Source organism: Saccostrea echinata, unplaced genomic scaffold (genome assembly GCF_033153115.1).
Source record: "Saccostrea echinata isolate AGI-Se365-2 ecotype Australia unplaced genomic scaffold, CSIRO_AGI_Sech_v1 ptg000057l, whole genome shotgun sequence".
Lineage (NCBI taxonomy): Eukaryota > Metazoa > Mollusca > Bivalvia > Ostreida > Ostreidae > Saccostrea > Saccostrea echinata.
The window spans coordinates 5,699,779-5,727,741 of record NW_026889806.1 but is presented as its reverse complement, the minus strand read 5'-3'; the positions used below and the strand labels follow the sequence as shown (position 1 = coordinate 5,727,741).

The window sequence follows — 27,963 nt, the reverse complement described above, 5'->3', positions numbered from 1 at the left end:
CAAGAATCTAAATTTCAATGGTTACAATTTCAAATTTTATATAGAATAATTCCTACTAAAAGTTATCTTTACAAAGTAAAATTAATTGATTCACCATTATGTTCCTTCTGTGATACTGATATTGAAACTATTGATCATCTTTTCGTTGATTGCTTCTGTTTTAAAGAACTTCGGTTGGAAATTGAAGAATGGATTTTGAATAAACAAAACCGGTTAGTTTGTTTCGATAAGAAATCAATCTTGTTTGGTAAATTTACAAACAGAGAACAATACAAGTTTGAGAATCTCCTTATTATGACTATCAAACAGTATATTTTTTCAAGTAAGTTCATAAATCCAATAAAATTAAGCATTGAGGAATTAAAACATGTAATTACTGACAGAACTAGAGTTGAAAAGTTTTTACTGTTAAAAAACTGTAAATTTGAGGAATTTACAAGACACTGGCAGGAAATTGTTGAAAAATTGTAAGAATTCAAAAAATCAATTTTTATTAATATTTTGAAGTTCAGTGCCCCTCCTTTCTCATCCCTCTTCCCTCCCCATCTTTCCCCCTCTTCTTTTCTATCTTTTCTTATTCCCCCCAAAAATAAAATTCTTTCACACATTTTTTTCTTTATATAACTGTGACTGTTTGTATTTATAATTTGTGTGATTGAAGAATAAAGAAAAAAAAATTCTCATTACTTTTGATGGCAGGATTCAACCTCCTTAAACAGCAATATTTTTAATACTTTGTGTTCATACTCCGCGAATTTTGTGTAGGATTAGGATTGATAGTGCAAATTCACAAGACAATTGTTTAAATCTTAATAAATGCAACAATGAATCGCCATCAATGATTAATATTTCTTATGACGATCTTCCAGCTAACTTTATTCACACTTTGCAAACAACAATTGCAGAAATACATGATAAATGTACGTAATTGGTTTCACTAACAACATGAAATTGCAAATTCAGTTTCATCAACTGTCCACTAAAATCTTATAAAATGACATAAATAGTATGTCAAAGAACTATTGTTAATATTACAGCTGGACCTAACAATCACATCTTGTATGAAGATTATTTTTCAGATCAAACAGGTTGTCATTTATTAATATCTATATACAAACGTCTACATTTTATTTTATATAGTGTAAGATTTGTACATTATACCTAATAATAGATACAAAGATGAAATATTGTATTGTAGTTTTTTATAAAATTTCACGTGAGTGATGATATATGATTCTGAATTATTCGATGAGTAATGTGTAAATTCAAGAACATGTCTAGGTTAATCATATGAAAGTATAATCTTTTAAGGAAAGAGAAAATATTTTTGTTTCATTGTGCATTATACATATTCACAAGTTCAAAATATAAAATTTATTTCTAAGTTCCATCAATGATCTAAAAATGACTGAGAATGAGGAATGTAAAATATTCATTATGAAGCTTATTAAGATAAGGCGAAATGTTAACTGTAAAACCTTTTCATTTTTTTATTTCAATAGAAGGTCAGTATTTTTTCAACAAAAAGCTTTTTGATATCAAATATTTTCAGCACCTCACTAAATACATTAAATTTCCATGTAGTCCATAATTAAGCATAATTTGACGGGGTTTATTTTTGAAAAATAATAAAAAGTATACGTACAGAAAAAAGCGAATAACGAAGTACCAGGAATAGACGATTTTGCTTCATTATAAACGTAATTTTTTGCATCCGTTAAGCTCACAAAATATTTGAAAGCGTCAATTCATTATAGGCGTGTTCGCTTTTAACAAATTTTACTGCATTTTAAAAAAGTAAATATTAAACTCTTAAATTACAAAGCAATGAATAAGTCTAAAATATATATGTAAAAAAAAAAAAAAAAAAAAAAAAAAAAAAAAAAAAAATACTATATAGTAGTTCAAAATAAGAAACCGACTATCGATTATAATTTTATTGTTTCTGAAGGAGTATTGATGTTAAGTGATTACATACACATAGCTCACAGGAAGTTCACAAATGTTGTCAGTTTCCAGTTTTTTCTCATTTTTACTAAAATATTCGTGACTTTTTAGGCATATTATTGTCAGACAATTCTACGAAATCTTTAAATTTCATGCAAAAGTATCACATTCATCTTGTTTAGAAAAAAATATCTCAATTTGGATTGTTTGCGCTCTGTGATTTTTGAGTGAAAAATATTTGATTTTTAATTAAATTTCTTTAGATATAAGGAAATTCGGAAATGTGTTCTAATTAAACAGCTTTTTTACGCCTCTATGTATGCTGTGAATTCTTCATCAAAAGTAAAGTAATAGTGGTTTTCAAGAGAAAAACATTGTATAAGATTCTTAATAACACTTTGAGAGGTTCAACTTTTTTTCGTTTTCTTTTTTTTTGGGGGGGGGGGATAACAAGAAGCACAATCTGGCTATTATCAGGTCATGCTCTTTGTCAATTTATGTTTAAAATAGTTTTTTCTTAATCACCATTGATGTTGACTATATGCCATTTTCTTATAATAACCATTAATATTGAATTAATAGAGCAAGCTACTTGTTCACATGTACGTGTAGCAGATTGTTACATCTTTGTTTGGTTCGTCTCTGTATTTGCTTTCTCTGTCCAATTACTTTCCTTTTTATATTCGTCATTTTCCTGTGTTTTCGATTTGCAGCAATTTTTAATTAAACCACAACAAATGGCAACAATTCCAAACACCGGCATTATTATACATACTCCCTGAAAAATACCAAAAGGAAAAAAAATCAAAAGAAACACAATTTGTTATCCATTGCTGTTTCAAAACAATTTCATGGACAAGTAATTCAAGCAGCAAATTTTGATGGTAAGGAGATACTCTATTGGTATTCGATGATTTTTCTAATATATCAATCGTCACTGGCTACAATATTACTGGTAGTTGACTTTCTCTTAGATCACTTTGAATCTATTTTATTAGATTAGCAGATTATCATATTTTGACCTAATAAAGCCTTCCTACAAGCAATGTATTTTTTAAACTAGTGTTCAAATTACGAAATCAGTTTTTAATAGATAAAATAATACTTCTTTTCAAATAAATAGCCTGAACCAAAAAACAAAAAAGATGTCTGAAATCACGTTGAAAAATATGGAATTGAAATGATAACCACACCTCGAATGAGAGAGATGTTTATGTAGATTGATAAGAAAATATATTTCTTGGAGTAAAATTTTGAAGGAGTTTACATACCATCGCCATTAACACGTTCATTTCCTCATTAAGGACCTGTTTTATATTTGAATTATGCTTGATTCTTTCTTCAGTTATCTTCTCTTTTATTACTAAATAACACCCCTGTATATAGAATGGATGCAGATAAATATATTTTAGTAGTATCCTGATACAGAAAAAAAAGAAAATCTATGTATTTAATTGTCATTTTCAAGTCAATTAATCATTCCATCGGTTGCGCTTAAAGAACAAAGGAATAAGATAAGGCAATTAGATTTATTTTACCTTTTTGTATTTTGACAAAAAATTTCACTTTACGTTATTATTACTTTAACTCAATGTCTTGTGTATTACCTTATCATTATATGTTTGTGGGCTGACTTGAGCATGACATTTTATATCAGCTAACTGGAAGTTCTCCTTGGTGACACCGACACAGCAGGACTTTGGAATCTGAGAATTTGTTTGCTGACAGGAACCAGCTGTTGTACACCACGGAGTCGTGTCAAAATCATTAGTTGTCCCGTAAACTGAATTAACACCGCAGCACTTATTCTGAAAAAGTAGCAATTCAATGTAAATGTGATGATGCCTAACTCAAATAAAAAAAATATAATTGCAGAATAAGTAGAATGAAGTACATTAAAACATCTTTCAATGATTCCTGTGATGAAAGCATTCCTTTTTATTTATTAACATTCTTAAATTGGTTCTTTTAACCAGAATGTGCTAGCTTACATTAAACTTCTTCATAGAAAGTGTTAATTCTTTTTTTTAATAAATTGCCCAAACAACCGATTCTTCTAACTCCCTAGCCGACCCAAGATATCACTTTTTGTCTAATCTACTGTTTAGAACATAGTATTACACCTGCTTCACTGATCTCTGTAGACAATGCATCATTGTACATGTAATTTACTCCCCTTAACATCCGTCAAAATGCTATCCTTACCTTAATGCTGTTCTTAATGCGTAGGTAGGGCATTTAATTGTTTTACTTACATTTTGAAACTACATGTTTCCACTCTATACTCTAATCATTGAAGAAGGGGTTTTCACTCGAGGTATTCCCCTCCTGTTCAATGTAATTGACTCGTATAACAAATTCAAATAAATTTATCGTTAAGAGGTGTTCATACCTTTACCTACCCTTTAGACATGTTGTTTCTGATCTGTTTTTTGTTTCTATAGACAAGGTATATATACCTCAGAGTTTTATTTCCTTTCTGAATAGAATATCTTTTTTTCTCTAATTACTACTGTTTTAACAAGGACAGTATAATGAAAAAAAGTTTAAAATAACAAACATTGATCATTTTCTTGATTCTAGTAAAGAATACACCTGAAAACACAAGAGGTGAGAACAGACTTAAGTCAAAATTTTGATTTTGAATATCTTGAGTTTTGTATAAAATATTTGCTTAAAAATTTGTAGATTTGTACAATATTCAAATTCAAATATATGATGAAAATTTTATTTCATTATCAAAATTATTTCAAAAGTTGTATTGATTTGAAATTTTGACTTAAGTCTGTTTATGGTCTTTGGGCCAGGTTCCTGGGAGAAGTAAGCATACCCTGTCAACTGGTCACATCTGCCTTGAGCCCTCTTTATTAATCAGGAAAACAGAGTTATCCTTAGTAAAAATGGTATAAAACAATTGCCTAACTTTTAGTGGGAAACATGCCAGTCAAAATCCGTCCCTACGATAGGCTGTATTTGCAAACAAGGTCAATAAAACGACCATAAAATACTGACTTTAAACGAGATTGTTAAAATCCCTGCAGTATTAACTTATTTGTCAGACATTTAAAAATCCACGTAAGAAGCAGATGCGGCAGACTTTCTGGTGTCCTTTATTTTGCGTTTACCGGGATATCTCGATTTGACAAGTAGGTAGACAATAAGAGTTGGAAGTGACTATCGTTAATTGACAAAAAATAGTCGATATATCGAAATGTTGGCATGAAAGCCACAGCAAGAGTTTCATTTTTCTTATGTAAAAGTTTTGGAATAAATTCTGCTTCATGGAAAAATAAAGAATAGGCAGGCTAATAAAGACTAAAAAATAAACATGATCAAAGAATGCATAGATATTGTCAATGAGAAACTTGATCATCTTCAGAGTACTTTTGTATAGAACCAAATGATTTTAACAAAGTAATTCTGTAGATGATCAATCACAAGCTATGAAAATCTACGAGTTCCTTTCTAATTGATGAAGAAGTTATCTATAACTTCAAAAAGCCTGCTCTTTAATTTATCGAGGAATGGTTGTATGAAGTGTTGAAAAGTCAATTTTAAATTTCTAAAATTTCTTTAGAGTTTTCTGAATCTACCTTTGATTTATACCATTTTTTGAATTTGTTGTAGCAAATAGTTCGCAATCTTCTCTTAAGTTTTCTAATGCGATTCTATAAATAATTCTAAAATCTTTATTCTTTCTGGTCAGGATTTTCACCTTTACATTTAGCCCATTGTCTAGCATACTCCTTGACGGAATTCATAATAGAATTGGAGTTCTGGCGCAAGTAAAATATATGAGTTCTCTGAATTTAGGACTTCTAAAAATGATTGCTTTTAGGTCGCCATTTTGAACTATGCTCACAACACCTGTAATAATGTGTCCAGCGAGGAGGATATTTCTTAGATGGTCAATATTTAGGCACTCTAAAGTTTGTTCATAATTGAAAATCTTGGACAGTTAGAGAATATATGTAGAAAACAAAAGTGTAGACATTTACTTTAAAAAAATATGGTTGAATACAAGACTGAACCTTTTTATGATTAAAAATGTTGCTGATGTTTACAGCATCTATACCTTTACTTGCAAATTTTAACAGAATTAAACGGTTGATCTTCCTAACACAATGCAGTTTAAAGAGCCTCACACTTTCTTTGGTTAAAACGCGTCATGTGACTGCTGGTTATATTTTTATGTCCGGCAGGTGAAAATTAATATCTGACATAAGGCCTACTCGTTGAGTTTACATTTTGATATTAGGAATCATTTAGTGAGAAAATCACTTTCCATTTTGCTTTCTTTTCTATCATAGGCGAGATTGATCAATCCTAGATATTTTTGTAGATAGTCAGTAACAAACCTAATAAATGGTTTATTTTATTGAAGATCATAGTTTGAGAGACATAAACACAAGACAGGTCCATAGCAACGTTCGTCAAAGCGGGTGGGGGGGGGGGGGCACCAAAAAAAAAGACAGAGAGAAAACATAAAGTGCTTTAACTCGGGAGGGGTTTGAATATTCCTCTAAATTACTGGGAATTTTTTTATGCAATAACATGGCACATTTTCCACCTAGTCTGGGGTTGAAGAATCCAAGTACAATCTTTTTAAAATCTATGGACATAACATTTTTCGCATATTGCCTATCCAGCAAAGACGATATTTTATTTAATTTTCTAAATAATTTTTAATTATAATTTTTACTAGTTACCAATTCCTATATGCACAGTTTTTCTTACCGTTTATTTACATCTATTTTAAGGACTTTTTTCATGTTATAAAAAGCTCATTTTCTTCGGGATGACGTATTACAAAAAAAAAACCTCCAATGTTTCGTCCGTTTTTCTGTGGGGACGAATTGTACAGGTTCCCTCTATTAAAGATCTAAATCTTTAAAACGCTTTTTAAAAGACGACAGATACGATCACATAAACACTGAAAACAAAGTGACGGATTCATCATGAATGATAAAAAAGGATGGATTGTTTTTAAGCGGAGATCAAAGAGAAGGAAAGCCAGATCTTCATTACACAAGTAATGATCAATGTCATAGCAGACGCATCGAGATCTACCGTTGACAACATGTAGACATGGAGGAAATCCGAGTTGACTTCTTCAACATTGTTGGGAAAAAATATAATGGGCTCACATGAAATACTGTACTCTTGTTGATTTATGTACTTTTCTTTAGTTTTTTAATAATATACTTTAGAAATATAAAGCTTATTCTGAATTTTAGATGTTCAAAAAGTTCCTTGGTGTTTTGAGTCTGGGGGAATTAGGAAAGATAACTCTTGCAAGTGGACTTTTTATACCAAATTCTTTATTAGAAATTTCATTTCGTAAAAACATCTTTAATTCAATTTGTCACTTTTTATTCATTGACATACATTTCTTGTCTATTTATAACTGGTTTTCTCAAATACTCATATTCTTATTACAAAGAAAAGCACATTTTTTATTATTATTATTTTTTTTTTTTTTTTTTTTTTTTTTTTTTTTTTTTTTTTTGGAAAAATATTTTTTTCTAATAAAAATAATATGAAATATTATGAAGTGTTGTCATTTTTCTTTACAAGTCTGAGGAAGTTATACATCACTTTACACTGTGACTTCTGCAATTCTATTGATAAGAAACTTGAAATGAAACATTTAACCAAAATAAAATTTAAAAAATTAAAAGAAAAACACTAAAAAATATCTCTGATATTGTAATCATTGTTTGGATATTTGAAATCTACATAATAAGTGGTGCTGTAATGAAATATGAAATAAACTGTGGATGTAAGGTGCCTCCTTAAACATACCTCTGTGAAAAAGATATTCCATCGGTTTGACGTTTCATTCGCACTTATGATGTTATCACTAACAAAATTCTTCAATAGAGATGAATTCATATTTGAATGTAAAGATGTCCAATTCTAAAATAATTAGAATAATACAAAAAATCATAACTTCAAAAACCTGGAAAGAAAAGATGATTAACAAATCAGAATGAGTCCAAATCTTACATTTAAAAAGATATATATATATATATATATATATATATATATATATATATATATATATATATATATATATATATATATATATATATATATATATATATATATATATATATATATATATATATATATATATATATATATATATATATATCAGGCTTGGGGTAATGCTAAATGTAACGGTAATGCATTGCCATGCATAACTTGAACTTGAAGTAATGCTAGTAATTGTAATGCCAAAAAATTTCCATTACATGTAATGATACTATAATGCGTTACTTTCTTATATCTACAGTAATGCTGTCAATACATAGCATTACAAAGCATTATTTTGTATACACTTATTTTACAATATCGAAAATAGACACGGAAATTATTGTTTAGATTATTTTTTTTAATTAATAGAAATAAATGAAAAAAGTTAACCTATTTAAATAAACTCTCTGTATCTATTTAAAAATATTTTTTTGATTCAGTTGAAAGTTCAATTACTACACATTTAAATTTTCATATTTAATTTAGATCAGATTTAATTTCAAAGAATATTTTAAAGAGTTTAAGAAAAAACCCTTTATAATAACTCCGGTATGACGCACACTAATTAATGTACACTGTAAACTGATAATTGCAATCTTTTGAATAGAGTATCATCAAAACACACAATGCCTTTATAAAGGTTATGTAACTAAAACAATGTATTGTTTGAGAAGTACTCTTTCTTCTGATTGTGGTTATGAAACATTAATTGAGCTGGTCTAGCTTGAGCTCACCGTGACAAATCCATTGCACCGAAAGGAATGGAAGACAGATATTCTACTTTTAATTTAGAAGAGCAAAATGTACATACTGTCCAACCCTTTTTACAAGTTTGTCAATGCATTTAATTTTTGTCATAATTTAAGGTACTAGATAATAAGTTTAGTTTTAGCTTTGGGGATGGAGTAAATTGCCCAGAAAGTTAAATTGCTTTATGATATCAATATTTACACAAATTGCATATTGTACATGCTATTATCTTATTTGTAACTGAAAAGTTTGAACTTCCTATGAATAATTAAAAGATATATAAATCATTTACAGTGTAATAAATACAAGTACTTGAAATTAAATTCGAATTGTCGTTCATCATCTTTAGTTTTAAAAAGATGGGATGCATATTTATGAAAATATTTGCAATCTTTTTTTTTAATTTAAAAAAAACAACAAAAGTAACGGTATTGTAATGCATTACTTTAAGAAATTAAAGTATAAGTAATGGTAATTTAATGCCCAAATTCTTGAAGTAGTGACAATGTAATGCATTACTTTACCATGTAATTCGCACCAAGCCTGATATATATATATATATATATATATATATATATATATATATATATATATATATATATATATATATATATATATATATATATATATATATATATATATATATATATATATATATATATACGTTGAGGTTTCTAAATGATTACCATCTTGTTATCTTTGTATACGAAAGCATGCAAGTCCTTATAGTTCATAGCCATGAACACAGCCAGGACTACTACAGCACAAGCAAAGAAACCCTGTATTTTAAAGAAGTCCTCAATTAAAACCACATTACTCATTTTTAAAGACAAAATTTTCCAAACAAATTCAAATTTTTCAGAATAAAATAATTTTGAAATACATACACTTAGTATGCCAATCTCTTTTCGACGATGTTTTGGTAAGCATGTAATGAAAACCCACATGAAACCAAGGAAGAAAGTAACAAGGCTGAGAAAAATGATTCCCATCAGCATTAGTTCAAATGCTAAATCTTTTACTTCATTGTATGGACAGTCTTCTGGTGGATTCACTTTTAATTTCAGTAGTCTGTTATAGATGGAACACTGGTTTTCGTGATCGTTCCATAAATCAAGACTTTTTTTGATCAATGGAGTAGTGACAAACTGAAAATTATTTAAAATAAATATCTACTTCGAAATGTATCCATCAATATTGTAGGTAACTTCAATAATTTGATCATTTAGATGATTTACGTGGAATTGCTTGTCAATCAATCCATCTAATTACAATATGTAATTTAAAAATGTAGCAGAATTACTGACCAATATAAAAACTGCACCTATCAAGAATAAAATAACCAGTGGTGGTTGATTTGCCATCAGAAATCCAGAAGTATTCCTTCTTCGAACCGTTTAAACTAAAGCATAAGAAAAATAAAAGTTTTCATTTTGTTATAAATCTTGATCTTGACAATTAATATCATACAATAATAAAAAATTTGTCAGTAGACCCATCATAACAATAACAGGGTTTTATGATACCGATACTACATAAACCCCCTGACAAAATTCGCTATTCAAAAGTCAGGCTAGAGAGCCACTACTTCATTTGTTCCAGGTCTATGACTGGAATCAATCAGAAAATGGCCTTTGTAGAAGGTAAGTTTTCTAAACAAAAAAGACCTGTCTTAAAATGGAAATAACCAATATTTGTAGAATTTGTGATAAGTTACCTCAAATAAAATTTCGGAGATAAATTTTTGGAGGATCAATCTCATCCCCATTACAAAAGTTGTGCTATGGCTTTGAGCCATTTGAAGAAGACGGATTTGAAAAAGATATTTTTATAGGATGGTTTATAATTAACCATACGTCGTGTTTCACCATCAGCCTGACTTTATATTGCGACTTTTGTCAAGGATTTGTGTAAAGGAAAGATATCACAAATTAGGCAGATCAAGTTTAACGTATCAATAACTGTTCATGAATTCAAAATTACAAATCATACACATCAAAGATGTCAGGTCACATTATCAAACAACACTAAAGCATGAAATATGGAGATAACGAACAGTATTCAAGCTCAAAAAACCATTCAAACAATACAAAGCAGGAGCAGAGCAAACACGGACCCATAAGACATCAGAGTGGGATCAGGTGCCACGGAGGAGTGAGCATCCCCTGTCAACCGGTCACGCCCGCCGTGTGCTCCTTGTCATGATCGGGAAAAACGGAAAAATCCGTAGACAATTCAATGTGTAGATAAAGGCCTAACAATTAGTGTTAAGAATTTCAGTCAGCATTTGACTTAATAATAGATTGTATTTCCTAACAAGGTCATTCGTTCTAGAAACTGTTCGTACATAGAGCATAATCTTTTCAGCTTTGATTTTTATGTGTATTTGTAGATTCATAGCATTGTTTTTCATCCCAATTCTGAAAGACGCCGTGAGAAACGTGAATGGAAAACGGAGGGCGTATCCTTTTACGCCATAAATTAAAAACGCGCCGTATAAAATACATGTATATGACTGCCGTCATGAGAAAAGGGCACTTATCTTTTGACGTCACAATGCGCAGAAAACGACGTCAAAGTCGAGGTATTGTAAACACGGAAGTAATTTTTGTCGACTGCGTTTTGTGAACAAAAAATAAAATTGGATTTCCAGGTCTTACAAGAAAAACATTAAATCATATGAAATTTGATGCGGACATTTTTAATAAATACTATAATTACACACTAGTACATGCATTTATTAATTATTCTGTTTAGGTATTTAAATTGATATCACATAATTACGCTAAGTGCGACATTGAACTCATTGTTAATTACGACGATTTATAGCGATATGTATATATGATGCATGGCTTAAGTTTTCTGAGCAATTTGCAAATGTTTAAATTTGACTCATATTAAGTAGACTATGTCTTAATATTAAATGGTATTTTGCGTATACATTCTGCATACACGTATATTTTTTTTTCAGAGAGAGAGGGAGAGCAATGCACGTACATGTATACACTTCTTAATTCTAAAAAACACCTAATGTAAAATGTACTTAGCCATTTCAATTGATCCATAGTTAATAATATCGATATGCGCAGTTAGACCAGCTCAGGGTGAAGCGTCGATATCCAAATGTGTTTGAGGGGGGGGGGGGGAGGGGGTCGGGCGCAGATCATTGAAAAGCAAAAAAAATCTCCTAATAAAACAGCAATCGGTAAAAGTTCAATCTAAAAAAGAGAATCTTTTTGGGGGGAGGGGGGATATAGTACTGCTATCTGGTATTATGAGGGATTTGAACTTCCTACTACAGTAACGAATGAGAGAGGGGGGGGGGGGGGCAAACGGCCCCGATATAGATATTTCTTTGCTAAGTTAACATCAAGAGAATATGCTAAGGGGAAAAACGGAAGAGAGGGATGCCACGGAAATTTTGCAAAATATAAATTATGATTAAGAAAACATTTTGAAATGATCAAATAAATACATAAAAAAGTAGTTTCTGATAAAAATGACTATTGTATCAATTTTCTTAGATTGTTCCGATAAAAGCTGACTTGAAATTGAATTGCAATACATTAAGGATATAGATACAGCTAATGTGGACTTTTTCCAAAAGCATTATGATCAATGTTGAAGAAAATAACAATTACATCGACGATGATATTAAGATTAAAAATATTTACGAAACAGATTAAACAATAGATTAGGCTGTAAAGAAATTACAAACTTCTGATAAATGTTGATATGGCGACATCTTTTGAGAATAAATCACTGATAGGGGAATAAGAACTAGCAACAAGTGGTTATGGGTGTCAACTTCAAATGTTAAGAAAACTTTCAAAAACATCAACAACACCAGTCGTAAGACAACAAAGACAGTGAAGAAATCTATTTTGATAGAGATGAAAAAAATTAACACTGCTGATGTTTCGAGCGGAAAAACGGAGGTTCTGATAACCATAAAATACGTTAAAAAAGTTGTTTTTTTTTTTTTTTTTTTTTTTTTTTTTTTTTTTTTTTTTTTGGCTGACTTTAATAGTATGGAGAATTTTTTATTTATGAAAAGAAAGGTTAAAAACTTCAAGTGCCTGTGGACTGTTGTATTCATGTACATCTGTATGTAATAAATTAGTCACGTTTCGTGTTGAAATCTTGAACGTCGAGTCTCAGCTCTGATATCTCGATACCCCGGATATCTCGACATTTTTTGAAAGTTCCGTTGATGTAGGGATGCTGAAGGAAAAATATTAAACAAGCACACACATCTTTCTGATTTTAAAGAAAAAAAGTTTCTATTTCAGTCGTGTGGTAACAGGCAAAAATAAGAGTCATGCTCTTTAATTTCGAGATTCTGACAAATTGTTATATTTTTTTTTTTTTTTTGAAACAATAACTGGGAAAAAATGGTTTGTCTTTTTTATCTTTAGCTTTCAAGACTAAAGCAGATACTAAGTCGATCGCCCATGAAGTTCAAGTTAGAGTGGTAGAGTTACAAACATTCAATGGGATATTGCTTAACCGAATCGCCTCATATACAAAAAAGTATAAAATGTGTTAATTATTGTTTAAGAATATAATTTTATTTACATTTCATCTCATCGAAAAATGAAAGATTAGGTGTCATTTTAGCTAATGCCAAAGAGGAAGATGAATAGATGATCTTAATTATGTTCAAATACATATATTCCAGCAGGTCCGTAATTAGTTTTAAAAGTTCAGGGGGGGGGGGGGGTCGGAGGAGGTCAACTTCCTACAAAGATCTAAAAAGCAAAAAACAAAACAAAAAAAAACCAAAAAAAAAAAAAACCAAACAAACCTATACAGACTTAAGAGATGGAGGGGGGGGGCAACTTCCCAAAATAATCTGACAAGCAGAAAAAAAGGAAAAACTTACCCGCACAAATCCTGGAATTTACCATTGCTCCACCTTACAACAACAAAAATGGGGGGGGGGCCAGCACGTATAAGAGGAATTTTGCCCCCCCTCCCCCCCACCGCGTTCTACGTGCCTGTTAAGTCTCGCATGATATTCGGTTTCAATTTCAAATAGATTTCATAAAAATTGTAATGCAACTGTATTTTATTTCGCTCAGAAAAGTCCGTTTAGTTTGTATGTATATCTGGGTTTTTTTTAGATTAGTCGCCCCTTAGGAAATGATGAACGATACTTGTTGTGTTCAAGTGATACAGTAGTGACGTCGACGGCACAGGTGCCTCAAAATAAAAAAAAAAAGGACAGAAACATTTTTATCCGTATTTGATTAAGTGTGATTTACTGAATAAAGTAAGTAATTGACAAAAAAAAATTAAATTTTCATGTACAGAATACAATCCTTTGACATCGTTATGTGCCTCTTTGATATGTTTCTAAGTGCGTGTATGTGGGTGAGTGAATGCGTGTTCATATCCGAAATTTTTTTTTTTATATCGGGATCGATGTGCTCTTTCGCGAGGGGATACCCTGCTTTAATTGCACGAGGTGCCCTTCTGGGATATCTATATAGATTTTTTCATATTTTAATATTATAAGTGCTTTATATCTTTTATAAATTGAGCTAGAGTAGGAATTTTAAAAAGAATACCTTATGATGTGGAATTCAACAAGTATTAATTTTTCGACTGAATAAAAACCGTTCCTATATCCTGTCTAGACCCCCACCACACCCTTTACGAAATTACTAGACCTGCTCTAATATAGTATGAAAATAGGATACGACTTCCCTCATGAGTAATTACATACTAGTTGCTTGGAAGAAAAAAAATTCTCAAGTTTATATGAGTCAAAACGATTAAGGTTATTTAAAAAGTGTAGTTTTTAAAAGAATGTTTGGAAACTGAATTTGACGCACGCGACGTCATTACGTTTTCAATAAGTAACTTCAACGTTGTTTTGAAGCGGCCTTAAATGCTCGTGAAATACTAATAAAGTGAGATATTTTAAAAATTGATGTATATTTGCATTCAGAAAGAGTCAGGCTATCAAAATTAAACAAAAAGTCAATTTGTGAAATTTTGACCTTAAGGTATTTTTCTCATGACGGCAGCCATATATATTTTTAGAAACATGCATTTTTCAAAGCTTAGATGAACCATATTTTTAAAGTTTAAATTCTTGGAAGTTGTTTATGTGTGTGTGTGGGGGGGGGGGGGTGTTTGTGTGTGTGTGAGTGTGTGGGTGTTTGTGTGGGTGTGTGTGGGTGTGTGTGTGCCCCTACAAAATTACTTTATTTGTGTATTTAATAGTTAAACGAATAATTCAATGAAATTTTGACAACCAGGCTATTCAGACGTTTTTGAAAATCAAACATTTTATAGTTAGTCGATTGAAAATTTCTTCTTGTGAACAGCCAAAAAAGGGGGGCTTTGGAACTTTCTGTCCAAATACGACTCCAACGATTTTGTCCAAAATTTACATACACAGTAGATATAGTCATGTACATGTATAAAATATACAAAGATATCGAAAATTAAACGACAGGAATATTTGCAGGCGGGTAGGTGTGTTATACATCTTTAAGTAGCACGTTTGTTCTAAAGAAAAATAATCCTGTCTTTTTATAGACACCTTTTGCAGTTCAACCCTTATTCCAGATACCATTAATTAACATAACTTGAATCTACACAGCATGTGAATGATTTTATGAATTAAATTAGGAAATATCGAACAGTTTCAAGCTCAAAAGTCCATTCCAGTAATAAAAATCAGGAGCATAGGAAATTCAATGTAAAAAATAATGGCCGAACAATTTGTATGAAAAACGTCAGTTAGCCTTTGACTAAATGGAAGATTGTATTTCCTGACAAGGTCATTCAATTGACCATATAATTTGCGAAATGTTGACTTTAAATGAGACTGCTGACTGCTGTTGTTTCATTAACTTATTTATCAATAGCTTGCCACGTTTTATAATTGTTCGACGTAGACCATGCTCTTGGGTATCGAATCAACTGGGAGACATTAACTCCATATGCAGGTGATGATGGTTTATTGCTTCATAAATAAGGGAAGTTGACGATGGTAAAGTTGAGGTCATCACATCTATCGTACAAATATGAAACTGAATTGTCAGACTCTATGGTATCTTTTATTTCGAGTTGAAAGGGATGTATATGTATAAACGTAGCAATGAATAAATAAAAAGTAGAAGGTCCGAAACTATTGAAACATTCAATTCACACACACACCCTCACACACACACACACACACACACACACACACACACATATATATATATATATATATATATATATATATATATATATATATATATATATATATATATATATATATATATATATATATATATATATATATATATATATATATATATATATATATATATATATATATATATATATACCTTTTGTGACGTAACAGAAACAAAAATGCTGAAATTGACCAGAATGCATTCAAAGAAATTACTTATTTTTGCAGTATACATGTGTATATTCAACACCTCTTCACTATATTACTTTCTGATACATTAAAAGTTAAAGTAAATCCTATTCTAGTAAGGAATATGGGTTATATGACATGGGTTATATTTCATTCTTCCCAAACATATGTTAAAAATAAATGTTAGTAGACTATGTTGTTCGATCACAAGAAGGTGATTTAACCTATGACGCGTAGGTATATTTATATAACTATTACCTCAAGAGAACATTTGAAAAGAAAAAATAATGTAATTGTGGATAAGGAAGATTGCATGTTTACTCTCTCATTTTAAATGAATTGTCCTCTGAAATTTTAAACCTTATCATGATAACTGATCTTGGGCGTAATACATTTTACATATATCAATATATTGAATGGAAATTATTTTTAAATTCCTGCTTCAAGGTCACTATCTTTTACGTCGCGATAAATAGATAACAAAGTGAAATGGCTACATAAGTTCAATATTTTCAAGAATTTTTGACAATGAAAAACGGGCAATATATAAATGCTTAACACATGCTCAGTTATACAAATTTCAGCATGAAAAAAAAGATATTGAACAGTAATCAAGCTCAAAATTCCATTGAAACAATCACATTTGGAGCATAGGTGCCATGGAGGAGCAAGCATCCCCTGTCGACCGGTCACACCCGCCGTGTGCTCCTTATCATGATCTGTCAAACGAAAACATCCATGGACAATTCATTGTGAAAATAATGGCCTTACAATAAGTATGAAAAACATCAGTCAGTATGCGACTTTACGATAGATTATTTTTACTGAAAGGTCATAAAATCGACCATAGAATTTGCGAAATGTTGACTTTAAATGAGACTGTTGATATTCTTGTTTCATCAACTCGTTGTTTGTCAATAGATTCATTTTAGAAATTGTTCGTACGTAGAGCATATTGAATCAACTGGGAGAGATAAACGCTATATGCAGGTGATAATGTTTTATTGCTACATAAATAAGGGAAGTTGACGATAGAAAAGTTGAAGTCATTAATTAATCCATTTAATCTGTTTAAATACACTATTGAAGAGAATTCCTTTGAATCAGACATACGATAATTATACTTTTTATGTGTGTTGCTTCTTTTCAGATAGCTAAAGACACTAAAGTTTTATTTAATGCATAAATGAAATATGAAAATAACAAACAGTTGTTAATCTCAACATTCCACTGGAACACTACAAATTTTAGCCGAGCAAATACGGACCTCTAAAAACATCAGAAGAGGGATCAGGTGCCATGGAGGAAGCATAAAATATCTCTTTGAAATATGATTTCATTATTGAAAAACTAATATAGGCTCTTTTTCATAAGAAAATGAAAAAGATGTCTTGGTTGCAAATAAAAGATTTTAGAGATTACAATTTGCTTTAATAAATTATCATGATATATTGCCTGATTTACAGAAAAAGAGCAAAATGATATTGTAGATTAAAATATTCCTGGTCAAACTAGGAACAATTTTTTCATATCCTTACTCAATTCTTTATGTCTTTATGGACTCTCTCTCTCTCTCTCTCTCTCTCTCTCTCTCTCCTAAGGACCAAGTAACTTTTCTTCAAACAATATATTGGCGACAAAATGTGCAAATGTTCACAGTACATATTGTTGCCGACGACAATATGTGCCGATGAGTGACTGCACATTTTTTCGTCCATTCTGCAGGAGGAAAAATGGCGCGTCTTCGCAAACAGTCTGGAAGTCCATTCAAACAATGCAAATCAGGAGCAGAGCAAACATGGACCTCAAAAACATCAGAGGTGGGATCAGGTTCATTCATGCATGGAGGAGTGAGCATCCCCTGCCGACCGGTCACACTCGCAGTGTGCTCCTTGTCATGATCAGGAAAAAAAAACAGAAAAATTCGTAGACAATTCAGTGTATAAATAATGGTTAACAGTTAGTATGAATAACGTTGATCAGCATTCGACCTAAGGATAGATTGTATTACGAAGCACTGTTAAGCATCCTATGGAGAAATCAACATATATAAGTGCACAAATAAACACCTTTTTAAACTGAATTCTTTTTTGCAAAGCTATTATTTCATCACATAAAATTAATGCTAATTGCATTAACATAGTAAAACCTCACTCCATAGAGAATCTTGGTCACCTTATTTGACAGTCACGTGATAAATGCATATAATGTGTTCTGCATGAAGATCATAAACAAATTTCAATATCGCAAGGGCATACCCTCATTAAAAGTAAAAATTTAATTTATAAATTGTTTCTATACATCTTTCTGTAAAGTGCTGCTGCTTTTAACTAAAAGTTTAAATCTCCACCTGAAAAATGCACTTTACCAAGTAAATTTTGTGCTTATTGAATACGGTTCTCGATTCACTAACGCAGCAGTACTTTTCAATTTAAGGAACGCGTCTTCTATCTATATTTTAAAAATGGCCAAGATCTATTAAGTGTATGCCCTTGTACTAGGGCGATTTATCGAGGCACCTCGATATTGAACGTGCCTTTCCTTTGAACAAAACACGGGATAAAAAAATACAATACATTTCCCGATGGAAAAAAATATTAATGATATTTAATTAACCTTACACATAGGAAATAATTGTCTATTAAATGTTTGTAGATAATTTTCTTTTTAATAATAAAATGCATTTCTCATTGTGAAAATATTATTTGATCTACCACTCACTGCACATAAAATGCGTCAAATTTTACCATGATGACGTCATGTCGACAAGTACATTGCGATCAGTGACCTGTTCATATGATGCTGTGTGGAATTAATATTTGACTTGCGACAAAAATAAATCCAGTAGTACGTTTTGATGTAGTTTAATACTATTATACAGTTTAAACTCGCAAATTATTTCATTTTATGGTATTATAAAGAATTGATATTTTGCGTAATGTCACAGTAAGCATTTCCCGTAAAAATTAGAAAACGCCTCCTTTATGTAGCCTTAACTGTGCTGCGTTGTTGACAAGGCCATTGTACCGACCATAGAACTTGCGAAATGATGAGTTTAAACGAGACTGGTGATATTCTTGTTTCATCAACTTGTTTGTTAATAGCTTGTATCCTTTTAGATATTTTTCGTTCGTAGAGCATGCCTTTGACTATAGCATCAACTGGGAGACAAAAATAGGCAGGTGGTGAGGGTATATTGCTACATAAGTAAGGGAAGTTGACGATTGAAAAATTTAAGTCATCGCGTTTAATATATTGCTTGGTTGTTGGGTTACCACTGTGAAAAATCCTCGAATGGAACATTAAATATACATTCAATTAATCAATATATTTAGTTAACTGAACCTTTGATTTAAAAAAAACTAATATGATTGTCAATAAGAAAGATTCAATGTTTATTTTCTCCCCCATCATTTAAAATGAATTTTCCGCTATATTTAGATCCCTGTCATGGTTTCTTATCTTGGGCGTATTTCATTTTACATATATACCAATGTTTTGAATGAGAATACATATTTAAATGCCTGTTTCAAGGTTATTTTATGTAACTTCGCAATTAAAAGGAATAACAAAGAAAACAACAATGGTATTTTCTTCTTTATATTAGTTGGGTTTATTTGTGTAGGGAAATGAATGATCTGTCGATAAATGTGTCCAAATGTAATATGAATACTTCGAGAATCTTTAATGATTTTGTAGTGTAGCTTAGCATTCAGCTGACCAAATAACTGCTCTATCTTCTAGTCAACGAATCCATTATTCAATACATTATATTATATGACAATTTCTTGCACAATATGAAAAAGGTGAAGACAACGAACAGTAATCGATTTCAAAAAAACATCTTCAGACAATACAAATCTATGAACAGGGCATACAACACGGACAATACGGACCCCCGGACATTCCAGAGGTTGGGTCAGATGTCTAGGAGTATGCATCCCCTGTCGAGAGGTCTTGATCAGGTATACAAAATATACGAAATGCTTGAATTGCTAGCAGTATTCGAAAATTGTCAAAATTGTTTATATAAAAAAAAAACTAAGATTGTGATTTTATATTGATTTTACCTAACAAAGACTGCTACAGGTTGCTTAGATCATTAATATAATATACTTACCTCTGGAAATTGAAATACTTTTAAGTCGCAGAAGGAACAAACAGGATATTATCCAAGACCTGTTTAGCAGGTTTCCCTATAACCTTTAAAATTCAATGTAGGTATAACTTCCTTCTCCTATTCTGTGGTGTAAAAATCGAAACTGAATGGCATAATCCATATCAATTTTCCATCTTTAAAAGTGCATTATTCTAAAGTCTAAAATTTCTCAGATATTACAGGATTGAAGTTATGTTGCACACCTGGCTAGACATATTACGAGACACCTTGAATAAATGCCTTGCCCAGCATTGAAAAACAGAAAGTTATGTAATAATCGATTGACCTAGATTCATACTTTCGATCCGCGAGCTTTTTCTGATGCAGAAAAATAAACTGTTTCGGAGTGTACGAATCTTTATAAAAACGATTTTTTGCATTTATGATTTAATTTTCTTGCAAGGACTTGCTTAAACAATTAAGACAGTAAAAACATTTTTCAGGCTATATTACATTGGAAACTTTTCTTGAATACTTTTGGGTGTTGGAAAATGTAGCAAAAAAATTCAACATTAAATACCAGTAAAATGGCTACATCTGTTCAAAATTTTCAAGACTTCTTGATAATGAAAAACGAGTTATATAATTACATAAATGCTCAACACATGCTCAAGTATACAACTTTCAGCATATCATCAATTAATACGTTAACTCTGACAATTGTTTAATTACACTTTTGGGGAGAATACCTTTGAATCGTATGACAAGCAAACTGATAATAGATCAGATGTTAATAATACTTTATCTGCATGTTGCTCGTTTTCAGGTATATTAAAACACCGAAGTTTTATTCAATGCATAAGTGACATATGAGGATAAGGAACAGTAACCATGCTAAAAGTCCAATCAAACAACAACAAACAATGTAAGCAAGCAAAAAACAGACCTCTGAAAACGGAGGATTTCCAAAATCTTAAATATAAAAAAATTGAAGACGTTTTTGTTTATCTTTCAAATTCTTCTTTGAAATGCTTCTCGTTTCTGTTCCTTTACAATTTTAGTTAATTCAATTTCAAAAAATTAAAGTCCAGACTTTCTGACATCGTTGACATCTGCTTTTTCAATAACAATGGAACTCGTAAATTTACTTATCTTGTCATTGGTCATTAGCAAAATTACTTTGTTAAAAGTAATCTGCTTGTACACAGAAGTACTCTGAAGTTGACATTAAAAAGATGCTCCAGTTTCTTATTGACAATATCTTTGTGGTTTTTGGAGAGGAGGTCTTCCAACATTCTATTGGAATTCCCATGGGTACCATTGCGCCCCGTTATTAGCATACCTATTTTTGTATTCATATGAAGCACAATTTGTTCAAAATCTTTTACGTGAAAAGAAAAAAAAAACACTTGCTGTGGCCTTCAACTCGACATTTAGATATATCGACAACGTATTGTCAATAAACGATGGTTATTTCCGTTCTTATGTCGACATGATATATCCCGGTGAGTTTGAGATAAAAGATACCACAGCCTTTGACACATCTGTTTCATATTTGGATATTTTATCAGAAAAAAGACGTTAATGGTAATCTAACAACAAAGCTTCATGATAAACGTGATGACTATAACTTTTCAATCGTCAACTTCCCTCCCCCATGCAGCAATATACCCTTATCACCTGCATACGGGGTTCATATCTCTCAGTTTATTCGATACACCAGAGCATGCTCTACGTATGACCGATATCTAAAACGATTTAAGTTATTGATAAACAAGTTGATGAAACAAGAATATCAGCAGTCTCGTTTAAAGTCATCATTTCGTAAGTTCTCTGGTGAATACAATGACCTTGTCAGCAAATACAATCTATCATTAAGTCAAATGCTGACTGACGTTTTTCATACTAATTGTTAGGCCATTATTTACACACTGAATTGTCGACGGATTTTTCCGTTATTTCCCGATCATAACAAGGAGCACACCGTGGGTGTGCCGGACGGCAGGGTATGCTCACTCCTTCATGGCACCTGATCCCATCTCTGATGTCTTAGAGATCCGTGTTTGCTCTGCTCCTATTTTGTAATGTTTAGTGGACTTTTGAGCTCGAATACTGTTTGTTATCTCCACATGTTTCATTCCTTGGGTTGAATATTGGGATTACACTAAATGCAAATCAAACTTTCGCAAACTAGTTTTTAATTTCACGTAAACCGTTGCAGATGTTTCACAAACGGCCCCTCTCTCATAGGTGCCGGATTCTCTAAAAGCTTTATAAAATAAGGCAATACGTTTGTATCAACATGTCGGTTAATATTTAAAGAAAAGTTTCGTCATAATCGGGTGAAAAGTTTCCAAGAAATTTGCAGAAAAAAAAGTTCCAGAAAGGTAAACACAATATGTTACCAAACTTCTTTTGGGAAACCTAGTAACACTAAATCAAGAGTATCATTTTAATTTTCATGAACACGCTCAAGGTACTAATTCATCGTTTTTTGTTTTGTTTTTTTTTTTTTTTGTTTTCTTGTTTTTGTTTTGTTTTTTTCTTTTGCCTCCGTCAGGACACTGCCTTTTCCAATAGGAAATGGCCAGACAGGCCGAGAAAAATGATTATGAAAAATTAAAAAAAATAAACATAGTAATGGTTGATAAGGAAGATCGGTGATTGTTTATTCTCTCCGTTGATTTAAAATGAATTTTCTTTTTACAGTGAAAACTATTTCATGATATCTGATCGGTTTTATTTTACATATATTTATGTATTGACTGGAAATCTTTCCCTTTAAATGCTACCTTCAAGGCCAGTTCTTGTTACGTCGGAACACCTCTGTGAACAAAGGACCAGAAATAGCTATGTTGTGCTTTGTATTAGCTGGTTTCTTGTAAAGAATAAAAAAAACTTTAAACTAGAACAATATATCTAGAGGATTTTCAGAAATACTGCAATTGATCAAAATTATTGCCTGTCATCTATGTATTTAAAGCATCATAAAATATAATAATCTTATGTATAATGTGTACAATCTTATACGATGTAAACTTCCCTTAATATTTATCTGAAATGTTAAAATTGCTAGCAGTATGGTATCTAAAATATCCCCAGATATTTATCGTAATACACTTACCTGTGAAATTCGAAATGCTTCAAAAACGCAGAAAGAGCACAGAAAAGAGTTCAGTACCTGTTCTGCGGGTTTTCAAATAACCTTAATTATGCAATATAAGAGTAACTTCCTTCTCCAAATCACTTTAAAACTCCAAATTTAATTTGAATGACGTAATAAATCTATTTTTTTCATTGTGTATAATGAATTATTTTTAGAGTCTGAAATTCCTTAAAGAAGATTGGGTTGCTGTAGATATAAGCAGAAGTACATGTAATGGTGCACCAGTGAGTGACACATATAACGATACACCCAGAATAAATCCTTTGTTCATTATTGACAAACAACAACTGTTATGTAATGGTCGATTAACCTAGATAAAGTTTGAGATTAATTTCTTAAGCAGAAAAAATGAACTGCTTCGGAGTAGATTAAATTTTTACAATTACGTCATCTCTATATGTATTTTTATGCATTAATTATATTTTGATACATCTTGAATTTTCTTGCAAGGACTAGTTCAAACAATGCAGTCTGTCATTGAAGGCATTTTGTTAGGCATGCGCTGTTACAATTCGCCTCCATTATCATTAAGCGCCGAGAAGTAAGAACGATAGCGTTGTTCTGCCGCCAATCTTTAAGTCCATTTTTCAACGTAAACATATCTGAATGATTTTTTTCATATTTACATAAAGATTTAAATAAATTCAAATATTAATAGAAATGATTTTTCACAAAACATAACTTATTTGGAAAAAAGAGCGATAACTCTACAATTTCCATAAAACGTTTTTTTTTTTCACTATAGAAATCAATGGAAAACAGAAAATGCTTAAAAAACACATTCATCCTCTAGCTACCGCCGTGAAACAATACATCCTTTTTACAGAAATACATTTTTTTCTTGAACATCGCTGTTGAATCTTCCTCTCAATGCTCTTTACTCTCATAGATCCTTGTAGTTCCTTTACAGTTTTTCTAACATTTCTTACAAATAATTTGGTGATCCAAGGCATCAAAAATCTCGTTTAATTTAATTTTTTTTTTTTTTTTTTTTTTTTTTTTTTTTTTTTTTTTTTTTTTTTTGCAAATTATATGGTAGATACCGTAAAAAGGATATAGAAGCAAATGCCGTAGCTATTTTTAGTAATTTACATAAATTAAAGTTTGTTAAAGTTTGTCAGGTGTGCTGATTTATTTTCATCAGTTTAATACCTTAAAGAAGATATCAGCTGTTCACTTATCACGGTTGGCCTTGCTTTTGTCATTCCTGACAAAAAAAGGGAAAAAATCTGTAGACAATTCAGTGTGTAAATAATGGCCTAACAATTTGTATGAAAAAAAAAACGTCAGTCAGCGTTTGACTTAATGATGGTTTGTATTTGCTGACAAGGTCATTGTATCAACCATAGAACTTCCGAAATGATGACTTCAAATGATACTGTTGATATCCTTGTTCTTTTAACTTGTTTTCAATAGCTTGCCTCGAATTAGAAAATGTTCAATCGTAGAGCATGTTCTTGAGTATCGAATCAGTTGGAAGACAAACCCCCATATGCATGTGATAAAGGTATTTTGCTACATACATGTAAGTAAGGGTTTGTTTGTTTATTGTTTAACGTCCCTCTCAAGAATTTTTCACTCATATGAAGACGCCACCACTTGCCGGTGGAGAGCTACAAATTTTGACCTATACTCGGCACTTAGGGCCATTGAGCAGTGAGGGATCTTTTTCGTGCCAGCACCTACTGCGACACGGGACCTCGGTTTATACGGTCTCATCCAACGGACCGGTCTCCACGTCCCACCCGCGCCATAAGGATCAACTCCTTACTCTGTGACTCTAGAGCAGCGCTCTAACCACTGCGCCACGCGGGCGACTGTAAGTAAGGGAATTTGACTATTTGAAAAATTGAAGTCATCATGTTTTTTTTTCATAAAGCTTTGTTGTTAGGTTACCATTAAAGTTTTTTCTTGTAAAATATCCAAAATATGATAAAGAGATGTGTCAGACTATGTGGTACCTTTTGTTTCAAGCTCACTTAAACGAAGAGAACACTTGCTGTGGCTTTCCATTCGACATTCAGATATATCGACAACGTATTATCAATTAACAATACTTACTTTCATTTATATGTCGACTTGATATATCCAAGTGAACTTGAAATAAAAGATACTACAGAGATTAACACATCTGACTCTTATCTGGATATTCTACTAGAAAAAAGACGTTAATTGTAATCTAACAACAAAACTTTACGATAAACGTGATAACTTCACCTTTTCTATCATCAACTTCCCTTACTCATGTACTGTAGTAATATACCCTTATCACCTGCATACGGTGTTTATATCTTCCAGTTGAATCGACACGCAAGAGCATGCTCCACGTACGAAAAATTTCTAAAACGAGGCAAGCTACTGACAAATAAGTTCCTGAAACAAGGATATTAACAGTCTCATTTAAATTCATCATTTCGCAAGTTTGCAAGGTCGACACAATAACTCTGTCAAAAAATATAATCTATCAATAAGTCGAATGCTGACTGACGTTTTCATACTAATTGTTAGGGTATTATTTAAACAGTGAATTGTTAATGGGTTTTTTTTTTTTCGTTCGCCCGATTATGACAATATAATGAGCACACGGCTGGTTTGACATGTCGACAGGGGATGCTTACTCCACCCTGGCACCCGAACCCACCTAGAGCTGATTTTTCTCAGAGGTCCGTGTTTGCTCTGCTATTGATTTGTATAATTTTTTCAATGGACATTTGAGTTTTTCTTACTGTTCGTTATCTCTATATTTCTTTAATATCATTGTGAAAAATTCTGTTAAAAATAAATAATACATGTATACGTATTTAGTATTGTTTTTACTGGAAACACTTTATAAATTCATTTTCATTAATCTATAATGGATGAAAAAATTTGTTTAACAATTGTCTTATTAAAATGTTTAAATTGTTATAACTTTTTAATGCTAAAAATGCTGAAAATGTGAACGAATTATGCAATTAAGGTGTATTTATCTACTTTGGCTTAAAAATTAGAAAAGGTTTGTCAAATTCAGAATTTAATTGTATAGATGATATTGTACACTGTTATTACATTCTCCTGTTAACCTACTTGTACATGTATATCTGCATTTACTTGTACTGGTGAGTTAATAAAGTTATAAAGAACTCAAACTAACACTGAAAATTACAGGACATCAGCTTTGTGTTTTCTTTTTTAATTTAATTGTATTTCAACATGAAAAGTGATCTTATGGGAAAGGAATAATATTATATAATCAGGTGTCCTGAATATAACTAAATGTCTTAAAATAATATATATCATAGAATAGCAATCTCTGGATTATAGAAGGAGAAACACATGAAGAACAAATTGACGAGGATTACAGCACGCATCTTTTGTTGTCAGTTAGATCTGCTCAGAAGAGTGAGTTAACTCTCTGTTTTTCTCGATGACTACAATGATTAACAAAGATTTCGAAGACAGATAAAATGGTACATACAGTCTGTAAAACAAGAAAAAAAATATCACTAAAATATTATATCTAAAAACGAACATTTACAAACATACGTGCAAATAAAGTTTTTTTTGTGTGTTTTTTTTTTTTTTTCACTTCAATGAACCATAAAAATAATTAATGCTGGTATGAGTTCTTATGTGTTTTTTAAACAACAAGTTAACAATCTTTGCTGCATTGATTAGAGAACTTTTTTCTTCACTGTAAACTACTTTCCACTAGAACAAGACATGTTATTAACTAAGTATTCAAGATTCAATTTTACCATTATCAGTACAACACGGATCCCTTCACTAAGAACATGATCTATATCCACGTCTCTCTGACTTCCCTCCTCCGCCATCTTCTCTTTTATAGCATCAAAACAACCCTTAATATAATTATACATTTTTTACTTTAACGTGAAAGAATGCATTTGAATCTCTCTCTCTCTCTCTCTCTCTCTCTCTCTCTCTCTCTCTCTCTCGTGTGTGTGTTTGTGTACCTGTGTATTAAATCCACTGGTGACGGTACTGTGACAAGAATTCGGGGCTGACTGGTAGTTGTCCCTCGTTGCACCAGTACAACATGCTTTAGGGATCTGAGAATTAGTCTGCTGACATTCCCCTGACATTGTACACCATGGGCTTGTATCAAAATCATTTGTAGTTCCTATTACTGGATTCACGGCACAACATTTGTACTTAAGCAAAGAAAGCAAAGATTACATTACTCATGAAAACTTGTACACATGAAGGGTGTCATTCAAACTAATTGTTTCATATTTTTAAAACTTTAATGATAATGTAACTGATTTAATGAGTGCTAAGGAACAAGACAGCAGGAGTTTTACTTTAGTTTAAAGCCATGCATATATTTATTAGTCAGTTCCAAAAACTAATTCTTATGCTTCCAGATAAATGCTACACTGTCTTTCAAAAGTTTAAAATTGTATAGAAGTAGATACAAACTAGAAATATGTCCTTGGGACATGAATACTTTTCCTGAGGTACATTTGTATTGAAACATTAAAAGAAATGAACCTTTCTTCTTTTGTCACAGATAAAAGTAAAATATGATGAAAATAGGAATAAATCTTATATATTTTATTTTATTGAAAAATA

The 27,963-nt window shown here is 31.2% G+C and overlaps 2 protein-coding genes across 3 annotated transcripts in view; both read right to left on the bottom strand.

Moving 5' to 3' along the window:
- Positions 1-589: 589 nt before the first annotated feature.
- Positions 590-23,504, bottom strand: LOC133174167 (uncharacterized). Of its 2 annotated transcripts, none has more exons than XM_061309231.1 (8): positions 23,347-23,504; positions 10,044-10,138; positions 9,624-9,884; positions 9,423-9,515; positions 7,753-7,866; positions 3,555-3,755; positions 3,219-3,323; positions 590-2,725 (listed from the first exon to the last, which is right to left on the bottom strand). In XM_061309231.1, the coding sequence occupies exons 2-8, from the start codon at positions 10,098-10,100 to the stop codon at positions 2,567-2,569; spliced, it is 990 nt and encodes a 329-aa protein (XP_061165215.1). In that variant the 5' UTR covers positions 10,101-10,138; positions 23,347-23,504; the 3' UTR covers positions 590-2,566. The 2 variants fall into 2 exon arrangements, with proteins under 2 accessions (XP_061165215.1, XP_061165214.1); XM_061309230.1 differs by lacking the exon at positions 23,347-23,504 and adding an exon at positions 20,244-20,517.
- Positions 23,505-26,352: 2,848 nt separating this feature from the next.
- LOC133174253 (uncharacterized) overlaps positions 26,353-27,963 on the bottom strand; it is a 31,586-nt gene continuing 29,975 nt past the window's right edge. The window contains exons 6-8 of the mRNA XM_061309333.1: positions 27,345-27,542; positions 27,126-27,230; positions 26,353-26,848 (exon numbers count right to left, since the gene is read on the bottom strand). Coding sequence (XP_061165317.1) covers positions 26,762-26,848; positions 27,126-27,230; positions 27,345-27,542 — 390 coding nt within the window. The 3' untranslated portion in view covers positions 26,353-26,761. The remainder of the gene's footprint in view (positions 26,849-27,125; positions 27,231-27,344; positions 27,543-27,963) is intronic.